Source organism: Labrus bergylta, chromosome 10, assembly GCF_963930695.1.
Source record: "Labrus bergylta chromosome 10, fLabBer1.1, whole genome shotgun sequence".
NCBI classification, from domain to species: Eukaryota; Metazoa; Chordata; class Actinopteri; order Labriformes; family Labridae; genus Labrus; species Labrus bergylta.
Genome location: NC_089204.1, coordinates 23,983,231 through 24,006,921, shown reverse-complemented (window position 1 = coordinate 24,006,921; position 23,691 = coordinate 23,983,231). Strand labels below are relative to the sequence as shown.

General features: G+C 42.0%; 1 protein-coding gene across 2 annotated transcripts in view; it reads left to right on the top strand.

Moving 5' to 3' along the window:
- zgc:171482 (zinc finger protein) overlaps positions 1-23,691 on the top strand; it is a 60,600-nt gene that overhangs the window by 18,068 nt on the left and 18,841 nt on the right. For both annotated transcript variants that reach the window (XM_065959624.1, XM_065959623.1), the window contains exons 3-5: positions 4,240-4,332; positions 13,053-13,230; positions 17,749-18,006. In XM_065959624.1, the coding sequence (XP_065815696.1) occupies positions 4,240-4,332; positions 13,053-13,230; positions 17,749-18,006 (529 nt within the window). The remainder of the gene's footprint in view (positions 1-4,239; positions 4,333-13,052; positions 13,231-17,748; positions 18,007-23,691) is intronic.

The following is a 23,691-nucleotide window of genomic DNA, read 5'->3' as shown; positions in this document are numbered from 1 at the left end:
TAAGGAAAACTAAAGAGCAGCTTCACTCAGGCAGTACATTTCTTACTGGGTTGCAATAGATCACAAAACTCACAGCTAGGATTGTATCACAGATCTCATCATTTTAAAGACGGTCAAAAATGCAAAATGTTGCGAGACAAATACAGGTTTGTTTTGAGTGGCACCATGCTCACACCCAGTAACAGCTTCGTCCACCGCCGACCTCATACACCAAATGCATTTGACCTAATCAATCACATATGACGCTGCTCAGCCAATCAAATCTTTTACTGGGACCAGGCACTGTGAGTGATCACGGTGAGTGTGAGATGACAAAAACACACAGAGGAGTCAGCAGAGCGAAAACAAACACTGAAGCAGAGAAACTAAGTGAGTGTAGGAAAAGTAGAAATGGTGTGCTCTAAAGTTAGACTACAGGAATAAGAGAGATTTTTAATCAAGATTGTGCAAACTCTTAACTCCGACCCAAAATGTATTATCGGCATTTGAAAAAAGTTTTTGCACCAAAAGAGGGGAAAAAATGATGATTCTAACATTTATTTTGTTGATGCAGTGCTGCATGTCAAGTTACTGACAAATTTCCCCCCTAACACAATACAATATTTATTTTGTTTTCCAGCCTTGAAATGCACAAGAGACTCTCGATTATTACTAAGCTAAAAACAGTGCTCGAAATTGGTCCGTGAGTATTTATGGCTGCTGTTTGTCTTCGAGACCTCTCCAGTCTTTTCATAGATTGAGTAGGTATAGACTGTCAGTCCATAAACTCAGCAGATATGCCATACTCTAATTCAAACTCGACCTCGATAAATATTTCATTACTATTTTAAAGGTGTAGAAATAGCTTTGTTCATGCAATACAGCTGTTAGTTACAGCCTCTTACGGGCCTTACTGTGCCCTTGACACCTCAATTTTAAACTGTTTCTATTATAATCTGCACTGTGTTTTAATACAAAACTTCTATTATTTTTCTTTTTTCAAAATCTTAGGATTTCTTAGGGGTATAATTTGCTCTATTAATTGTCAGATTGGCTTTACAGTTGAATTTTGTTTTGTTTCTCCACATAGACATTAAAGTGCAAACCCCAAATACAAAAAAAAACAATGTTTTAAAGAGGATTTGCTACAACCTACTCCATTAAAGATTAGGAGAAAAGTATTAACAGCCATTTGATTAAACGCAAGCTTTTTGATTGAAAATTGTAATCTTTACAGGTCTCTAACATCTGAGTGAGATCACTTCTTTCTCCAGCCCAGAAGGTAGCAGTAATGCACCTGATGCTTTTTGGATATTCCCCAATCTGTCCATAGCACCATCCATCTGCTAACACACACAGATAGGACTCGTAAAAATGGAATAGTTGGGAGAAAGTCTATTCCTCAAAGTCTATTTTCTGCTGCACAGATTAAGGAGCAGGGATCAAACTTTTCAGGGATCAGTGAAACGCCACAACTTTTCACTTGCAACTTAAGCTCCACAGAGTCAACGTACATGATTCTTGCACAACACTGTCTGATTTGACACTCAGAAAGAAGAGACACAGAGACATGAATAGTCCATTAGAGAAGGGTGAGCACTGAGGGTCAACCATGGTGACACCAGGCCCTGCTTTTAGACCATATCCCGGAGCCATCAGCTGCATGGCCATTTATACACCTATGAACACAGGCATGCTCTCAGCCACAAACACACATTCACTGACACAAAGCATTTAAGATGTCAACAAGTGAGCGGGCATGTGAGGGCGGGTGGGGTGGGGGTCTTGTCCCAGGGGGGAGAGGATCCAATCTAAGTACTGGAGCAGCAAGTACATTGTCTTGTCAGTTTCACTTTCCGTTCAGCCTTGACTCTAACTTAAAGGAACATTTTTATCTACAGAACTTAGATCCTGGTGGTGTAAAGATAAACAGATCTTAATGTTACAAAATCTACATCTTGATCTAACTACCTGTCAAAGTCAGACACATGGGTGTGTGATAAAGACTTAACATAATATACATCATTAGTCATTCCATGATGTATGTTATGTATATATTCTCAGTTCCCTAAAGTACACATTTTGTTTTTAGATCAGATTGGATTAAATCGTATTGAATCATCGTTGTGTATTTTAATGAATCGTCACTGAATCAGATCGTAGCTCGAGAGAATCAAAATGATTCCACCGTCTTGTGAAGAAGAGATTTACATCCCTGAATCAAAATGATTCCACCGTTGTGAAGAAGAGATTTACATCGCTGATCAATCTGACTATCTTTCGGATTAAGCTGTTACATGATTCAACAAGAGGAAATCCTGTATCTAATTCTTATTCTTGCAAATGCACAAATTGAAAATAAAGTTATCCCAGTAATTCAATTCAGACCTACATATTCACTGTGCGTGCTCGTATATAGCCGCATACAGAAATACATCAGTGCTGAAACACACGATTACTAGTACTGTACAGCAGGTTGTATGTAAATAAAGCTATTTCACTTTTCATCCATGTGATGGTGCGAGAAGTTAAAGTTGATTATCATCCTAAATGAAAGCACAAAGGCTCAAAGTGGTGCATAACTGTTCACCAAAAGCATGGAAATAGTGTTTGATGATGAGATTTTCTGGGGGTGGACTCCCAGACCCCAGCTTAATGTGTTCCCCTAGTTGGCAGTAATGCAGCCCACCTGATGGTGCCAATGATTTATTACTGTTTACCAACAGGTTATTGCATTAGATAAAGAAGTAGCTTCTTGGAGGCTGAACTTGTTGCAGGGTGCCCTGTCCCTTGCCTGAATAAAAATACCTCTGACTCTCTCATCCAAAAGTAAACTTTTACCCCCCTTGATGCTTCTCACAACCGCAGTCTTGTGTCCCTGCAGTCTGACAGACAATGCTGTGTGTTTGGCTGCACATGTGGCAGTTAAGATACAGATCACGCTTTGACACATGCCTCTGGAAAATGCACCTACGGTGGCATTTCTAGATAATAATAGAAGTTATATAGAAAGGAGTGAAGGTCAGAGCACACCAATAAAACACTATGTATATGGAGGAAGATAGCTGTGTCAACAAACATGCATAGCTGTTCAAAACCCACACACGCACGCACGCACGCACGCACGCTCGCTCGCTCTAATCTTTACCCTGCAGTGTGCCCAGTGATTTTCATTGTTCTGCATTAAAGTGACAGTTAGCAGCTTAAGAAGGACAACTCAATGCCCTTTCATATAAACACTTCTGGTTTTATTATAGATATAGTCTTTACCGTGTAAAACCCTGTGAAAGAGGCAGATAACAATTCGGTAAGCATCACAAATTCCCGTTATCATAAAGGCCCTGACACACCAGGCAGACTGCAAAGAACTAGTGGCGACGGTAGGCGACGTCGCCTTTTGTCTTGGCCAAAAAGTTGCACTAGAACACACCGCAAAGACTACAGCCGACCACCACATACGTTCTGCACATGCATGACAGGAAATAACTCTCCATGCCAGCAGACAGTGGTAGTCCGTTGTTATGATACGAGAAGACCATTTTCACACCACTGTTGTGCACCACTTGTATTAAAAGGTAGCCTACTAATCGAGAATAATGTCTGATAAAAAGTTGAAAATGGCACTGGTGTTGTCAGCCCTTGGTCTTTTAGTGGAAAAAGACAAGAAGAGGCATAGGCGACATATATGGAGAAACCGCACTAATGGACGATCTCCTTGTTGTGTCAGGACCTTTACAGTTGTGTAGTGAACAACCTTTACCCAAATGCTTTAAGTAGGTAGACTACTTTCAATTCCATTAGCTCAGTTTTTTGAGCTGCTTATATTGTGTAAAACCCAATAAAAGAAATGTACAGACTTTTCTTTGAAACCAAAAAGATACTCTTACAAGTTGTTATTTTTTTTAACCAGGATATTGTCATTCCAAAGAAACTGTAATCTTAATCTTCAAAATAATTAACTCACTGACTGTTGCAGAGCTTGCACATGAATTACTGCTACTTTGTCCCTGCACAACCTCCCAAACCACATGTTACTCTTGGCTCTTAGAAAGCACAGACCGGCCCAGGCCATTAGTCACCCAGCCGGGGGGCAAAATGTCTGCTGGCATCATCAGCTGAAACCAAGATAAAAGCTGGGAGTGAGTCTCAAGGTGACAGGTGACTGTCATAGATTCATGAATCAAATGATGAAATAAAATCCGGTTCAAAGGCTGACACTTTGTCTCTCTCTCTCTGTGTGTCTGTCTCTCTTTCTCTCAGAGTAAGAAACATGCCAACAAGGTACGTCTGTTCTACATGCTTCACCCTGAAGATGGAGGACCTCCTTCCAAGCGACTGAGGCCAGATAATCCAGTATGACTTTACCGAGTGTGTGTTTCTGTGTCTGTGCTACATTTCAAACATTGATTACAAGCTTTTCTCACCTCAAATAACTTTGAATTGATGCACTGATGAACTGAGCAAACTGAACTGAATTAACTGTTGGAAATAACTGTGGGAGAGGATTCATTTGCATGCTGAAATGTTCATATTTGCAGCATGCTTTCAATGTGTGTAGAAAACAAAAAAACCTCAGTCTCATCCTATACTAAGCTTGTCCACTCTCAGGCTTGGCCACTGCAGCCAAATGCTCATGGGAATATTTGTTTGATCTGTTGTGTACAGTTGTAGTGCTATAATTCTCCCCGGAGAGGTCATGCCTTAGCTTGTGGTCTTTCTGGTGAGATTTAGTGCAGGCAGAAGCCGCCAGGCAGCTCTATATCTGTCTAATGCAGGACATGGCAAGGGAGGTCAGTGCTTTACGGATGTTTGTGTGTCTGGATGTGTTTGTGTGAGCTGAAGGTGGGCCATTGTGTCTGTAGATTTCTCCGGTCCTGTTCTGCAATTGTAGTAAATGCTGAGGCTGCATTTGCATTCACAGCGAACTGTTGGGCTTCCAATATGAACCACAACTGCATATTTGCAGTTGATTAAATTCTGACTTTGTGTTTGTTTGTCTTGTGTTTGTTTGCTTGTGTGTGTGTGTGTGTGTGTGTGTGTGTGTGAGTGATAATACATGTGAATGTAATAGACTATTGTGAAGAGGGAGATTTATCATTGAACACTGTTTGCCCCATTTCTCTGGCAAGCCTACAAATGCCAGATGGCATAATTCAAATCGACACACAAAATACATACAGGACACAGTAGGTTTGTGAGGGGGGTTATCAAACTAAGTGACAAATAGTGCTGTGCCAGAGAAAAAGAGAGAGAGAGAGAGAGAGAGAGAGAGAGAGAGAGAGAGCAAGAAAGAGAGAGACAGAGAGCGACAGAGAAAGCAGATGAGGAGATATATTGTCTCCAAAACAAAAAGTGCAGTGCCACAGCCAAAACCCTGGGCTGTATTGCATGGCCATTAGGCTTAGTACAGCACTGACCCGATGTCCTTCGCTGACAAGAAATTCACAATAATTACAACTAAGCAGCCGTAATGTTTGCAAGAATCCCCAAGTTTAAGTCATTTCAGGTTGTTCTTTACGGATAAGCAATGCAGAGTTCAAATCCCTGTCAAACAACGTTTTACTGTAGGCAGACATCTTCAAAGGAAACAGATTAAAGTTATTTTAGTTTCAATCAAAAACAAAATTCCAACTAGGCAAGAGCCTAAAGACAGAGCAGGATTAACAGCTCGAATTTCAGGGCATCCATGTGAGGAAGGAGTTTTTCTCTTTTGGCCACATATTTACGGTCCAAAAAACGAGCACGCAGCAGAGCCGTGTTAACGCCACGCATGATGAAAGATTGATGTGCTTTGTTGGTTTGTGATACCAGCTGTCTGTCTTTTTATGTTTTAGGAAGCAGAAGGTCCTTGAGTCTGCTGATGTGATCGTCCCCACACAGTTCACAGTCACATGTTTTGTGCCTCAAGGCTCAGTGCTCGCAACATTTCCCTTTTCCATGTGTATCCAAAGTGTGTATGTGTCTCTCTGCATGATTATTTTATGAGCCAAAACTTTGAAAACCAGTCCAGGAGAGAACGTCAGTCCCCTCTTTTATCCAGAGCAACAAACAAGGGCCAGGTTATGCTGGAAAACAACGAGCTTCAGAAAGCAAAAGTGTAAACGCCAAAATGACATGATGTTGTCTTTTAAATGTCGGTATTATTGCAAACTTTAAGGGCCTGTGTCCGGTAGCACCGACAACCTTCAGAGCCCTGGTGCTTTATGTTGCCAGGTTATAGAAGTCGGTTGCAGCAATTCCACTTCCCTCGGTATACTGTTAGGTTTTTTATTATATGGCTCCGTTTGCTAAGGAAAATATGAAACGATATAAAGGAGCCTGTCCTGGCCTAATACTCAGACCTGGAAACTGTACCAACAGAAAGACGAGTAAGAGTAAGAAGTCCTGCACCTTCTTTATTTGGATTGGTCGATAAGAGAAATGTGACTTTGAGAAGGGGGGGGGGAGCAGTGCGCTACAAGTTGAACTATTTCAACTGAGAGCGCTGTGGGGTGTTTAAGTGCTGAACTGGATATTGGGTGCTGCCACTTTTGTTAGTGAATCTGTTAGTGGACACAGGCCCTTACACAGTTTCTCCTGGAGAGTGAAGTAATGGTGCCGTTACTGGCAAACTCAGATACGGAGGTCAGATTTTCCTTATATCAAGCTCCTGTGAGCGCCTGTGTGGACAAAGCAGTATGTCAATTCTTTTGTTGATCTTCACATGCACATGGGAATATCGTTTTCAGATGAAAAACTCATCAACCTTCATGATTTACTTTATAGAAATAGTCAATCACAATCATATCACTGATGATTTCATATATAATAAAACGTAATAAAAACTAATACTGATGCCTTTTTAAAACCAGTAAAAAAACTCCTTACAGGAAACTTAAAGAAAATAAATAATCAATGTTGAACTACCCCCTCCTATCCTTAGACAGTTGTTTGGGAAGGTCTTTCTCAAGTTCTTCTCCATTCTCAAAGAAAATTCAATTTTCATGACAAATGCTGTCGCAAAGCTATTTCACATTTAAACTTTTGATAAATTGTGAATCAATTTAAGGAGTAAAACAGCTCGATTCTTCACAAAAGCTATACAATAGGTTGTGAAAAAAGGTGCTACACAGACAACCCTGTGTATTAAATATTGTAGACATTTCAAGAGCATGTGGGTTTGCCAACACACACACACACATATTTAAAAAAAAAAAAAAATACACACCTGCGTCTCCATCTGTCTCCCTAAGTGAATAAGACATGACTCAGCCCCTCCTGGCTTTCACCTCATATGGGACGCTGAATACACAGAAAAAGACCATGTGCTCATACACACACATACTGTACTGTACTGTGAGCGCCCCAGCTAGCACTTTGTTCACAACCTTTCACACAGCGATGTGACACTGATTATCTGACAATGCTGGAAAAATGATTTCAGAAGAAGCGTTCTACAGAGACGAAAATTCTCGACATTCAATTTCGGATGAACTTTTCTTCTTTCATATCTTTCATCTGGTTCTTTTTTTTCCTCGCAAGGGGACATTTTGCGCATTTTTATCTGCACTTCATCTCAGTGTTTTTTCCCCGTTGTTCCTGCACTGATTGACATGGTGCAGTCCAACGGGAACAGCAGAAAAGAATTGCAATGCTGTGATGTGTGTGTGTGTGTTTGTGTTTTTGTGTGGAAGTGTTTGTTACAGAGCAAACACAGGAGAAAGTAGGTCGTAAAGGTGCTCCCAGATGAAAGGGGAGGGGGACTTTATCCGTTTTTCTCCCCTATCCTCCACCCTGCTCTCTCTCTCTCCCCTCGCTCTCTCTCTGAGCAGTTTTCTACTTGTGAAAAGGGCAAGAGATAAAGTGCTATTTTTCCTTGCCTTTTATTCTCCTTTAATGCTATATTTGCACCATCGCTCATTTCAATATACACTTACAGCGCTTCTTCAAACTCCAAATGAGATTGTCTGTTTCCCTGTGCTTCTCCGTGTGTATATTTAGCAATGTTTCCCACAGCCCCTCGACACCAAGCAGGAGGCAGAAGAAAGGAGGAGCAGAGAGAAAGCGAAACAGAAGGAGAGGAAGATTAACACAGCTAATTAGGAGTCTATTGTTAGGTGCATGAGCAGGGATGAAGCCACCCAAACACAAAATATTGTGCGATACAGACGTCACTGTCAGCCGATGAATAAACAGGCAAACATGCACGCACAAAAACAGAAGCATTCCCAGCAATTAGGTCGCATGCAAATCATTCTCAACAGATGTGCGAGCTGCGACAGGTAGAGACGAAACACAGAGAGGATATTGAAATGAGCCACGTTAGAAGTCTGGAAATCAAAAATGAAGAAACAGAAAGGTTGATGACTTTCAGCGGAGGTAGACGCAAAGGAAAAACAGCGAGTCAGAGACGCTGTTTATTGTTTAAAGTGGTTCAGCAGAGTGGCAGCTGTAATGAGATGACAATTATTCATGTGTCAGTCACCCACACACACTTCTGATTGTTGAAAACTTCCCATGCACTGTCACTAAAATCCCTGGTGTAACATCAGTCACTGAGCGACAGGCTATGCATTGCCTCATCTTTGTGTTTCAGTCCCGTCTCTGTCGACTGCTTCTCTACCTTTGGTGTGTTTTGACACGTGAGGCCACTGCAGGCTGCGACAGAGCATCATCCCCGATCTCTTTGTCCTGAGTCAAATCCATACAGTTTAAGGACTGCAGCTCACTGCGGTTGATATTCCTCTTCCTGGTGATACAAGATTTTGGTCGAACGAGACCTCGGTAGTGCTGCCCATGACTGGGGAGAAGTAGACAAAGAAGGCAAGTGGGGGAAGTGGAGGAAGAGGACAATCGGATGAATAGTGAGGAAGAGGAAGAAGAGAAAGTAGGCATTAGGGAGGAGGGGGATAAGAACATGGAGAGATGGTAATGAGCGAGCAGAGGGACTATAAGCAGGTGAAGAGGAAATGAGACTATTCTTCATCTGCACTACATCTACCATGATGCAATCAGGAATAAAGTATTAAGAAACATGGTACACTTTACAGGCAACATACCCACACTTGCATAAACAGTGTGACTTCTATAACTCTATGACTTCCATGACTCAGACATTGCCCAAAATATGGTATTGGTATCGATTAACGCATGCACCAATCCAATACTGGTATTCATCAACCTCTAAGAAAATCGATGTTTGCACCAAAATACATGATATGTTGCCACTCCAGAAGACAGACAGAAGCTGACACAGCTGACTGCACTTTACTGCCACAACAACAGCAACATGGAAGAACTGAAAAGTCAATGTACTTTGTGTAACATGAATAGGAAACATCAGGACACCAAAACTGACAACAGGAGATGTGCTTTTTGTGGGTTCAATACTATTTGGCACAAATTGCAAATAGAGTTGAATTGGTTTGAAATTATTCTGACACTCACAGTGGAATTTATTCTTTTTGCCAGAAAGCCACCCGTCCTGAATCCTCAAATTGTTTTCAAACTGCATCCCTGCTGCGAGTAGACAATCTCCTCAGCCACCTCGGATCACACTTTTCTAACTGGAATTTCTCTGAGGTTTAGGCTTACACTCTTCCCCTCAGCGCCGAGTCCAGTGCCGTCTCAAGTCAAGGGAATCCTGACCTGAGACCGGACTTCTGTAACATCAATAAGAAATATCTGGGCACGATATTGAACAAACAACAACGGTGCAGTGCTTGTTGAGATTTTATCAATAAGTAAGGCAGTGTCAAGTTAAAAAAAAAATAGTGTTTCTCCAATTCTTTGGCAGACACAGCACGTCTTACATGACCTGAGCTTGTTTGAAGGTGCTCTGCTTGTTTTAGGCTAGCATACCTCCATCCTTCATTGCACCCAGGAGTTTTTAACACTAGCCAGAAGCCTCCAATACACACCGATTGGTTATTCAATACCAGGAACAACATTTATGAAAGCAGTTTCTCTCAAACACCTTTAAGCAGACACGAGTGAGTGAGGTGAGACAAATCGTCTTCATATGAACTTGCTCTTTATTCCTAGATTTATTGATTTAGTTTTGATTCTTGTCCATCAAACCACCAAAAAGGAACTTCTCTGTGAGCCAGAAATTATAAAAAAGGGGGGCATTCGTATCACATTTAAATAGGGATGCTGTCACATCTGTACTAGCTATCAGCCTATTGACACGTTCAGGTTTTGGAATCATTATCAGAAAGGATAAAACTGACATCAAACAATCTCTAGAGAAATGCTTTACGCAGTACTGAAGCAAAGAGAAATGATGTCATACCAGCTGAGAAGGAAACTGAGTTACTGGTGGAGCTGGAGGGGGGGACTATGGGACAGTTCAGAGAAAGCCTTTAACATGATCACAGCATGGACAGACACAGGGGAGGAGAGGAGGCGAGGCGGTGAGGGAGGGAGGAGGTGAGGGGGTGGCGAGGGCCTGCCAATACAGATAAATATTTCATCCCACTACACACAGAGTCACTGAGACTGATGCCCAGAGGGGGAGGGAGGACGCAAGGATGGAGAAGGAGAGAGGAAAAAGGGCTTTGAGTGAAAGCAAAAAGACAAAAACAAATGAGAAAAAGAGAGTGAGGGAGAAAAAAGGAGAGAAGAAGAAACGAGAAAGTGGGAGAGACTGGGCAGCCGAGAGACAAAGCTACGCCTGGAAGGTAAAGGTGTCCTTAACTCTCACATCCTCTGTCCGTGATGCTAACCAGGGTTGACACGAGACACACACATTTACACACACACATGCACCCACAGATGCGCATGGCACATCCACACACACTCAGATATTGTGTCGCAGACGTTTTTCTATTATTGTCTCCTCTCTCGCCCAGACTGAGGTTTTGCTCCTCCAACAAGACTTGACACCTGGACTAAAGAGAGCGCTGGTGTGAAAAGAGGGACAAACTGCAAGAAAGAAAAGAAAAGAGATGTGCAACAAATAGAAACAGAGTTCAGAGGTGGATAGAAAAAATACCTTGATGAGGTTCATTATAAGCAGCAAGAAGAAAAGAGAAACTGGGAAAATAGCAGGAAAAGTGTCAAATTCACAAGGTTGCACTGAAAGCGTGAAGTATCGTAACTCTTAAAAGACGTTAGAGTTTTTAATTTTATACTGTCCAAGTTTTAATTCATATATAAAGGTATGTGGGCAGCTGAATATCACACCCAATTGGATTGTTGGAAGAAAGATATAGCTCCATAACTGCTAACATGTTCCTATGACAACCTCTAATTTGCTCTCGTTCAGCCACAAGAGTAAAAGTGAGCTCAGGGACCAATGTGAGGGTAAAAGGCCTGGATCAGTTTCGGTTCTTATTCCTCATTAAGGTGTTGGATAGCGTTTAGGTCATGTGCTTTTGCAAGCCTCTATTCATAACTGGATTTGGGTATAGAGGTTTCTGTTTTTAATACACGTAGTATTGTCCACTGGCGTTTCAGCAGGAATTGGCTTTATACAGGGGAACAATCAGTGTGGAGATCCAAAAGTGGAAGAATGCATTCTGCTGTAAGGCAATACTGGAAACCATCCGTATTCAGCAGACAATGTAGCTTTTATTACCGTCTTTAACATATCTTCTACATGTGCAGCTTGCATCTTTTTTTTTTTTAACACCAATTCCATTCTCACTTCTCAAGTCTGTTAAAAAGACTGCAAAAAAAGACTGTATAAAGGCAATGCATGGAAAACAATGTCTTGTCCAGACTGCTCACAGGGGTTTAAATGGTTATCAGGTGATTACTGTTGGGTCCAAAGATTGTCTTTCACCAAACTCAGAACAGCTCATGCTCTAAGCAGGGGTAAAAGCACTGCAAAATACAGTCAAATGTGTCAAATGCTGATGCTTTGTCAGCCACAGGCAGACACATTTACTATTTGCCTTTATTTGGAAGGACAGCTGAAGATAGACAGCTGAGAGTGGGGGATGACACGCACAAAATAGAACCAGGACAGGGTGTTGAACCTGTGACCAGTGTGACGAGGACTCTAGCCTCTTTAACATGGACTGCTGCTCTATCAACTGAGCTACACCAGTAAACTCCCTTCAGCATGAAGTAAACCAATCCAGGGCAACAGCACACATTCAGAGAAAATTCTCAAAAGTGACAAATAACGAGAATAAGAAAGTCAATGCCAAACATAACCTACACTGAGGAGTCCGTGTGAAACCAAGTCTACTTTGGGGTAGTTTTTACAGACCAAGACATTGCACCCCAACCATGTCGCTTATTTTTTTTTTACCTACACTTATCATGTTACACAAGGAGAACAATGACCCAGCTTATTAGCATAATAAAAGTCAAACAAATGAGAAATACCAGACCATCAAAGAGTGTCTCTTTCTGTATTTAGATCTTTGTCCTCTTATCTGGTTTTGTTTGGTCATAAGGTTATTTATTTTGTCTTGGTTTAAAACATGTTGTTCCTGTTGAGGGAGAGGTTAAAAAGTCCAAAATTGTTATTAATTACTGTATAAACTATTTCTTAAAAGTCTAATATTATAGTGTAGGTGTGTTTACTAAACTAATCAGCCTTGTGTGTTATCCTGTGTTTGGATCTGCGAGTGTGTGTGTGTGTGTGTGTGTGTGTGTGTGTGTGTTTGTATATTTGTGTCCATCAGGCGGTTGGTCTTCTGTGTTTGTGTTCCCTCTGCACCCCTCATCATTAGTAATGAACCAGCAGCGGTGAAAGGGCCAGGCCACAGCCTCAGCCCAGAGAGACAGATGAATATTTGATCAGCCCTCTCTTTGCTTTTGTGTGCGTGTGTGTGTATGTGTGTGTGTGTGTGTGTGTGTGTGTGTTGGAGAGAAAAAGACAAAGCTCAGGGGTCAGTGCAAAGTGTACATCTTTCTTTTTTTCATCTCCCACTGCTTCTTTTCTCTCCTTTTCTCACCTTCGCCTCTCACTGTCCCTCTTTTCACACCGTTCCTGTCTTCACCTCCACTAATTTCTTTTTCCTTCTCACCTCCCTCACCCTCTCCCCCTTCTATCATAATACTTCTTATCTCTCCATCCATCACTCCCCCCTCTTTTTTTTTTTAACAATCCCCCTTCTCCTCTTCTTCTCCTGCAGGACTGTGCGGAGACAGAGGTGGACAGAAACAAGTGCTGTACCTTGTGTAACATGTTTTTCACCTCAGCCATCGTGGCCCAGTCACACTACCAGGGCAAAACCCACGCCAAGAGAGTCCGCCTGGTGCTGGGGGAGCCGCCAAACCTGCCCTCAGCCATGACCAGCCCTGCAAACACAGGTACAGTATATCTCACATCCACTATCCGTGTCTCTAACTGGGTTTGATTTTAGCAACAAGATCAAACACACATCAAATATACATGCTGCTGGATTCATGATCGAGTAAGGGAAAATATAGAGGAAAATGCTTTATAGCAGAAAGAAAGCTGGGTAGAGATGCAGGGTTAGATGAAAAGCAGAAGTGTCATGTCTCACCCTGAAGGAGAAGTGGACTCAATGACTCCAGATTGGGGCTTTTTTGCTGCCTGACAATAAAAGTCTGTTGATATTTTTTTCCCATTGACCAGTCTTTAAACACAGCCACAGAAAACTTACTGTGTTTAAAGCTCTCTTAGTTTTTCTCACATTTTCTTCTCTTTTTTTTGTGAAGTTAAAAGGCCGATGTTAAATATACTTCAATTCTTTTCCATGCAAGGATCTTATTCAAGTTATCAGACAAATCAAAAATCAGAATTGAGTATCTAACTAATAAATTAGATAATGAATAAACTGGAGTATTGAACAGTTACTGTTTGTTGTACTGTATCAATCATAAACCGCCTTATAAATGTTTTAAATGAGCGGTTTACATACGAAGATTTAGGTTTCACTTAAAAAGGTCAATGTTAACCTCTTCGCTCCCATTGCTCTTAAAGCAGTGCTTTGAAAGGTTACAAGGACTGTGGCAAATAATGCATAAAAAATGCAGAGCCCACCGTTCTGATTACATAAAGTTAACTTGTGTACTTACTGAATATTTAATGCATGTGCATAAAGACGTTAGGTTAAACATAACAATATCTGCAGCATTGGAAAATGTACTTTAAAACCATACTTGAGTAAAAGTAAAGATGCTTCACTTGAAACTAATTATTACTGAAGTCAAAGTCTTAAAGTAGCTAATTATACTTAATGTCCTTAAGTATCAAAAGTATCTGGTGTTAAAATGTAATTAAGTATAGCAACTAAAGTAGAAGTAAAAAGACACAAGACAGCCAGATATTTTTGGTCATTTGAGGTTTGGGGTGCGACAGCATCACAGTCTGCTGCCTCGCTGGCGGCTGTGAGAGAGATGAGACGGTGTCATGTTCTGAAGACATGGCTGGAGATGCCGTGACTCGTTTTGATGAGAGAGTTTTCTGAAACAGCTGCCTTCTGCTGTTACTTGTGCTTTGTCAGCATAGTGAGGTTTGATATTAACATTTTCAACACTCGCGAGCATATTGAAACATAAGAGACGTGCTAGTCGGCCCATTGTTGATGAAAATGTCTTTGTGTCTTTTTTTCAAACACCATCTCTACTTTTTTCTCACTCACTTAGTTTCTCATTTCGTTTCTGAGACTCCCCCTCTACTGACTCCTCCGGGGGTTTCTGGTCACTTACAGTGCCTGGTCTGAGTTAAGCATTGGATTGGCTGAGTAGTATCACCTGTGACAATCGCTGCCGTGACGTCAAGAAAAGCAGCGCTGTTTAAAATAGACTACAGTTATAAAAGCATTAAAAGCTGCACTGTTTAAAATAGACTACAGTTATAAAAGCATTAAAAGCTGCACTGTTTAAAACTGTTTACCAATTTTAACATATTTTGCAATACATTGAATTTCAACTATCCAAACCCTCAGATTTTTGACATTACTCCGCTTTACCATATCTTCTAGTATGTAACCTGCAACCATTTGCAGTGATCACAGCAGGTATGTAACAGCTGATGACATCAAGGGAGCGCCAGTTGGATTTTGGAAACAAAGAGAATAACTTATGAAACGGATTATTTGAGCAAGTTGGTCTTTGTATGTCGGTCTGCCTCCAGGTCAGTCTTGAAAGTGAAAGCTTGAAGCATCCAATATTTCATTTTTCTGATAATAAACTGGTACTTTAGTGGTCGACTCCTGAGCACTGGCTGATCGATACCTCTATTGGATTCCAATTATGATGTTTGCACACACAGCCTGTACTCAATGATGACCAAGGTAATTAACAATGTTGTAAAAGTCACTCTCACCTCTGCTGGCATAAATCCGAGTAATCCAGACATCCACATTTTGAACCATGTATCTCTGCAATGAGAATATTTTTAGTTCAAAGCACATATTCTATCTGGAGTGGATTTGGAAAGCTTTAGTCATGCTTCTGTCAAAATGTCTAGCCTGAATATCAGAGAGGAAAAAACGTCTAGAAATACTAACATGCCTGAGGCCGCAGAAGCAAATCTTTGAAGGTGAAGCGAAGCGATAGCCATATATTCATAAAGGCATCTTGATTAATAAAAAGTCACCTTAACAAATCAAGACATCCAAAAAAAAGATTTTACTTATTCTCATGATTGTTTAAAACGAGTGGGTTTTTTTTTTTCTGTCAGCGCTGGTGCGACGACCCCAGGGGAGCTTTACATAATGTGATTCAAATTGGATTCAAAGTGAAAAATCAAAGAGCCATAAACACGCAATCTTGACAAAATGGGAGTGTTATAATCAAGCCCTTGAGTGACTTTTGCTAAACTTTGGCCTACTTTTTAGAAAAGCGTCACTACGGAACAGCGGTTTAGGTGATGTTCCGGCGTTTTTTTTGTGTGACAGAGGGACCTGGAGGAAACGGAACAAGAGGATGAGAGTAGGGAAAAGAGAGAAAGAGTGACCTGGGAGAGAAGAAAAGATTTCAGGAGCGATTAAAGTCAAAAGTAGCCTTCACGAGCACTCGGAGATGAGAGCTCCACGGAAGACGCACAGCAAATCTGACAGGCTTGTGTGCACATGGGCACGGAAACACACAAAAGCAGCATGACTGATGCCCGCGCGTTTGCACACTTGCTTCTAAGGACACATGGACACAACCGCAGACGCAAATACACACACATGACACGCATACGCAGAGTGAGGAGGCAGAAAGCAAAGGCCATATACGTTTGTGAAAATCCCTGAGAGACTGAGAGCAGAGATTGTACCTGTGTTCCCTCCTCCTTTCGCGCGCACACACACACAAACACGCATACTAGCTGTGCCCCCCGCTCCGTGAAAAACACTTACTTCTGCTCCAGTGTGCATAGATCACAGTCATGGGAAAAGAAAGGGTGGGAAATCAAGGGATGGAGGAGGAAGAATACATTGGAGGATCTCTCCCTGTTGCTGCTCGGCACGTGATGCTCCACAGAGCTGCCAGAGCTCACAAGCTTCACTCATGCAAGGACACACACATGCACACGCAACATGCACACGCACACACAAACACACGAACACTCACACGTACAACACCAGAGATTTTAGCACGGCCTTGTCTTCCGGATTTAAATCAGAAAGCTGAAATGGCATTAGGAGAGTTACAGGGTTACATTTTTGTAAGTGAGATGATGGTGAGGCGTAGACAAACACCAGTAGAGGGGAAGATGAGTGGGTGTGGTTGGTGAGATGAGCCGAGACACAGCCATAGATACAGTAACTATGTGAACAGAGCCCAAAGACACATCAAGGTATGAGCAGCCAATCACATCGCAGGGATAGGAGTCAACAGAGGCAAACAAAATAGGACTATAAATTAACACACTTCACACTTGTGGTCAGTGCTCAACAATGCATGTGTGTGCTTCATGTGGTTTTAGGGAGCTGATGGTTGTGGAAGAGGTGATTCATTCGGGGCTTAAAGCATGTGTGAGTGGGCTTTTGTTTGGTGATATAAAATGTTTCAACGTGTAGTATTGTGGCGGTGTAGTCAAAGTGGGTATAACTGTAGAGTCTTTGACACATGTAGATAGAAAATCGTCACATTTGGACACGCCATCTGGCATTCTCACACAGTTTTGCTATGGACCCAACACCCCCTGTGTTCAAATTCACAGTTTGAATAGAAATATCTTCTCTGCGTACATACTTAACCCTTCATCCTTCACACGCACATATAGAAGCTACCTTTTTCTGGAGCTTCATCCATGAACACACACATGTAAGCCTTCACACATTTTCTCAAGCGTGGAGTCTGCCTTCAATCCGCCACCCAAACACACACACACACACACACACACACACACACACACACACACACACACACACACACACACACACACACACACACAGACAGACACACGCACACACGCAGTCTTCCCTGCGTGTCCTGTGGACATGTCAGGGCCTGCTGGCTATGAATGGGCAATCACCATGGTAACCAGTGTCATGTCACACGTAGCAGGTCACCTGGAAGTCTACCATTTTTTGTCATTCTCTTGGAGTAAGAGGAAGTGAAAAAGAGGAGAGGATGAAGGCTGATTGCTCTTTGCTCTCTGTCAGATGGATCTGAACTTGGAGCTTTTCAATATGAATGCATATTCGTGTGTCAAAATCAATGTGAGATTTCACATTTGCCTGAGAGAGTGAAAGTGATATTTTTATGTTAATGTAATTTCATTAAAATATTTTGATTGCATTTAATTTCTCGCCTTTAAACTCAATTTGCATTTGAATTTATGGTAATATGCTCCCTCATTCTTCTCAATCCCACAATCCTACCTCTGCAATCTGTCCCCTCTCGCCTCTTGTCTCCTCTGTACAGACTCCTCTCCGTCCACACCGGTCCCCACAGACCCTACTGCATGCCCCCCTCCTCCCACCACCCTGCCCTGGCCCATGGGAGTGGTCGGTGGTAACGGCGGGAGAGAAGCAGGAAAGTACTGCTGCCTATGCGGAGCCTGGTTCAACAACCCGCTGATGGCCCAGCAGCACTACGAGGGCAAGAAGCACCGCAGGAACGCGGCCAGGGCACGTCTCTTGGAGCAGCTAGCGGGCAGTCTGGATGCCACGGAGAGCACAGGTCAGCGTCTTGGCTGTAAACATGACACAAGTGGAGTGGCAGGGGGAATGTTAGGGCTTTGAACGAGGAAAGGGGATAAGGGGGGATCATATTGGAGATCAGTGGCATTGAGAGATATCTGAAGTGTTCACATGCAGGGTCCAAAATTAACTCTTTCACTCATGGGCCAAGTTGGCAGGTAGATGAAAAAATCCACCGACCAAGAACATTTTTTGTATTGCCCCCTAGGGACAAAAATGTTTTTTTTTCTTTGCCTTTTATTGCTCTAGCTTATTTTATTTATTGTTTGAGCACTGTTCATTTAATGTGTTTATGTATGTGTTTGTTTATGTGCGTATCACTGGTTGCCCAGCGGTCAAATGTTTTGTTAGGTCCGTCAGCGGCACACACTACGTCGCAGTTCCACATAAGACACTCATTTTGTTTCCACAGCGAGCGTGGCGGTCCGCCTCCGGAACGTTCCACCAGCGCCACTAGGCTCTACTCCATTTCCAATACGCTGCGAGTCTATTCTCGACGGAGTACGCTGCAGACTCGCTTCGAGCTAGACAGAATATAACAACCCGAACAGGAAGTCAGACAAGGAAAGGCACAGAGCGTTTGGTCAATTTCAAAATAAAACACAGTACATGGACTCACGATCGCATTTCCCATCACTTTATTAGCAAAACATTTAAACAGGCACCAACGAACAACAAATCATCCTCAGAAAAATAAAGCAGCATGTTGTGTGCTGTATGTTGTTGGGGGTCAGAGAATATATCTTCAGCTTTTAGAAAGTGTATGGATAAATCTGGATTATTCTGAATGAATAATCCAGACACTGTGAGAGACGCTGAGAAAGTTAAATCAGCCGTTTGATAGTGAGCATACACCCTGTAATGTTAACACTTCAGAACCTTTTTCTATGTGCAGGTTGATCAGGCTGTCCATGTTACCTACTCACACTAATTACTGTTTTCTCTGAGACTCCGCACAGTTATTTATTGGCAGTAAATTCCTTTAACATGATGACTATACATTTTTCATCCAATCTACAAATCACACAGTTTCTGAACCGCGTGCTTCAGTCGGTTGTACCAAACCAGTGGTGGGTGGTTGCTGACTGTAGTGTGCGTGCGTGTGTTTGCATCAGTGTATGTTGGTGTGTGTTAGTATGCTACCGCAAAACTCCTACGTGAAGAGAGCAGAGAAGCAGGAAAAAAATCTGCACTTACACAAAACGCACTGGAAACTCATAGTTCTCTTATACAAGACTGTTAAGATACAAAACATTGACTCGTATTTGGCGCTCAGTGGTTGTTGATTTGGGACCCTGTTCTTATGCCTTTGGTGGTGTACACTTAAAAGAAATTCCACTGGCTTAAGTCAGAATATATATTCAAAGGTATAACTTGCAGCACCAACCTCTTAGTGTATAAGTTTATTATACATTAGGATCAAAAATGGTTAGAAATCACCGATATGTCTCTCATTTGTCCTTGAACCATTCTTCATTCCATTAAATTGGTCGAGAGTTTCTCCCCTCACCAACCCGCTTTACTGTTAATATATACAATAAACTATGAATGCCCAACAGATGGTTGGAATATGTCCTTATGATTAAATCAAGAAGCAGAATTATAAAGTTTTATAGTTCAGTTGGAGGGCCATCATAATATCTACTACTGAGGCTCTCATTGGCTATAGTAGCATAGAGCCAGTGAATGAAAGGTCCTACTAGGTCAAACAAAGTGTCAGTCGAAAGGTCAGAGTACATGAGTTAGTACAGAGTTGAAAATTGGGAACAATTTAAAAGCAATCTGTAGATCTTTATGGATGTTACGTATTTGGATTAAATCTTTTACTGGATTTGGCTCAGGGGAATCCTTGTCGATGCAGCAGGACTGTTTCGGTTGGATCAATAATATGACTGCAAGAGTTCAGTAGACCTTCAGAAGGTAAGAAAAATGAATCAGAAAGACGTTTTTATGATTCGTTTTTCGGTGGTCTGACGGATGCATAGATTGTGTCTGTGTGTTGGTTGGCTCTTGAAATGTTGTGATGTATGTTGTGAGTGATAATTATACAAAGCAGTTGTGTAGATAACGGTGACAATGAGATACAAGGTGACAACGAGACCATCCACTTCTCGTTAGGGGAGGTGATATGTCAAAAAAAGATGGTTACCGTCTGTATTAATGGAGGTTACATTTTTGGATAAATTATAACAATCATGTCACAAAGTTACATTTTTGATCAACTGTATCCACCTCTGACAATAACTCTTAATTGTGCTACTGCCCGTGTTGCCCAGGCCGCTCTTGAAAAAGAGATCTTTGAAAGTAAAATATATTTATGTCATACCAACCCATTTGAGAACTCTTTTAGGGATGTTATCTGAGTGAATGAGCTTAAAGATTTACATTCGAGCCGATTAAATTCAGACATTATCTTAACCCATCATGAAAAAAAAAAATCTGACAATCTCTGATCTAACAAGTACGATTTGGACACATCTCATTAATCTTTTGCCTGCCAGAGTAACACCTCTTCATGGGGTTGTCTGAGGTCACGGGCACCTCAGTGGTTGAATATTTTCTGTTACAGCGCAGCTTTCAGACTTCTTACTAAGCATTGCAATGTTCAAGTATGAAAAAAGACAAAGTAATTGCACCTGCTTGAAGCATGTTTAACTTTAAAAGTAACTAAACCCCCCAGCTGAAGTATATGGATATTAAGTTGTTTAAGTGATCAATACGGGCCGATCTTGATATTTGAGTACAATGAAATTCTACATATTCTACATGGTGACTGCGCTCTACAGGTTGAAACCCATTTTCTATTGGTTGATCTGGTGTTTGGGGATGTTTGTGGTGCCAGCTTTCATCACTAAACCCTATAAACTGTCAGCTGACTCAGCAAACTGTTGGGAGTCAAGTGGATTGAGTGAATTGCGGGGGTTGATTAGAACTGAAAATCTAAGTGGCTTGCTGTGAAATATGACGATTGTGAAGTCCAACATTGGGCCATATGTTTATAAATGTAAACGCCATCACATTCATATCCTCCAGCTGGCATGAGAGATGGTGTCTAATCCCCCCCTCAAGCCCTATCCATGTTGATACATTGATGTTCGAAAAGGTAGATGCACTTTAATAGAAACTCTGGGGTTTACTTACCCTTTAATATACACATCTATACTCCTGCCAACAGCTGAAGCATGAGTCCCACACAGAGTGACACTTAGGGGTCACTCAGGTGTTTAAGTAAACTATTACACTGGCACTGTTTCTTGCACTAGCTAATTAATCAGTTTAATTGAAATCTAATTACAGTTTCCATATTAAGTCCTGGGTTTGAATGACTATTTGTGTCTCCCTCTCTCCCTATATTTCTCTCATCTCCCACACAAATACATTCGTACACAGATTTAGCAGTGAGAGGAGACACATCTCTGCCAGAAGGGTATTCTAATGAAATTATTTATAGTTTTTGGAACAGAAATTGCGTTTCCTTCTCTGGTTCCTACGAGTGATGCCGTCCAACAACATCCCACTGCTGCACACAGATCAACACGTACAAACACAGCGTCACAAGACACCTCTGCTGCACACAAGTTTGACGTACTCGTATCTCACACATGGCAGCGAGCAGACATCGCCGCACACACATTCAAATCCTCTGTGAGCCAAAGCTGGGCTGTTCGCTTTGTGCTCCAGGTGCCGTGACACAAACCATCATCTCAAGAAGCCAATCATATTAAAATCATGAGTCATGTTGCCGCCTACACTGGCTGAGAGCCTTTAAGAGGTGTCATGTTGGATATCGTCCTCTGTGCACAGACTGTGACCCAGATCCCACAACCTCAGCTGTTTTTCAGGGAGATTTGACTTCAAATCTCAGCATTTAAACACAGATCTCATTTTAATTTTACAAGAAAACGTACATAAAAGTCTACTTTTCCTAGTGCAGAACCTATTACTAATGTTATTTTTTTAAAGGCAACGAACTGGTCTACAATTCCAAAGTGTGTTCATAGCTGACTGGATCTCTTATTGTGCCATCAATCATGTGTTTGTTCCAGTATCTTTAGTAGGAAGCACTTTGCTTCTGGAAAGTGCCTTTCCATTGTCAGTACTTGTTTGTTCTACATTTTACCTTTGGTGCAAGATTCTCACTTCTGATTGGCTTTTATCACCACTTCAGGTGTGAAGTCACAGGTGTGCGGGGTAAAATCTCAGAGGGAGGGTCAGGGCAAGGCTGCAGCTGAGCTCAGAGAAGGGAGGAGGGAGAGGAGGAGAGAGAAATGAGGAACTTGGTCTAAGCCAAGTGCAGATTCATCTGTCCTTTTGTCCTCTGTTCCCCTTTGTTGGACCGTTTTCTCTTTACATTCTTTATCTTCTTTATCCCCTTCCTGCAGCTGTACTCCATCTTACATGCTTGTTTATTGCTACTGTGGTTGTATTGTGTGTAAAAGTGTGCATGTGCACAACTAGGGGCTCCGATGTCTCATCTGTCATCCTCATTAGCCCCCCTTTGAGGCACAGGTGAATTATTTACACACCAATATTCCCTGTGTCCCCAAACCAAGGCTCCACAGTCAGCCCCGCTCTATTGTCTGCTTGTGTCCCATTGATGATGCTGACCTTTAGTTGCACTTCTATATTCTGTCTCACCCTATCTCCTGCCCCCATATTCACACACTCACGACCGAAACGCATCACAAAATCCCCATGACATTTATAGCGACACCGTTTCTTCCTCTTAAAATTTTTTATGGTACAATAGTGCAAACGGGGCACAGGGGAAAATGACGTTATTTTAAGCAGTTAGGTGCCAGACAAAATCCTCGGAGATGGATTACAGAGGTGGGCGACCGAAATTCTAGTGGGGGTGGTTACTAAGGCGAGATGGAGCCCGCCTGACTCAGCTGTGTCTTTACATAAATCACGACAGGGGTAGAAACCCCTCAAGACAGAGCCGGCGCGCTGTCTCCTCTCTCTGGAGACTCAGCAGAGAATTAGAGGCAGTGAGATAAGTGTCTAGGAGTGAAGTGTGTGTGTGTGTATGTGTGTGTGTGAAGACCCGGGAGAGGGTGAAGTACCAAAGCAGAGAAAATTGTGTGTAATTGATGACTGTGCCTGAGTTTTGAGACAGTGCTGACCTCGCCTCCCATGAGACAGCACGCACTGTGACACAATCACACAAGCAGGCTTACATACGTGCACACAAACAGCATTTATTGCATGCATTGTAGATTCACACAACAAGAACCTAAACATAAACCAGGAAAACCAAACAAGCACATATGTCTGGAAAGAGTATTGAAAGAATATCTCATTGAAGCCAATTTTCAGTAGACATAAGTCAAAGACCTTTTGTCTGAACCACTGACAGTACATACAGATATGCAATGCCATCTGCTGCTGTTGTACAAAAGAGAAGCCCCCAAAAAAATGTTAAGGGTGCTGACATATTGCCCTGATGACATCATTTGGAGCCGGAGGCTGTGCAGTAAGGGTCGGCTGATGGAGCAGCTGACCTCGAGATGTTAATAGTACCAACATCCTGGCCCTTCTGCGAATCAAAACACACATTTAACTTTCAGATAAAAACAAGAAATATCCCTCAGGTTGCAACAGTCCAAAGTAAAATAGATTTGAAGCAGACACTTGGAGGGTTCAATGACTCTTAGTGTTATGT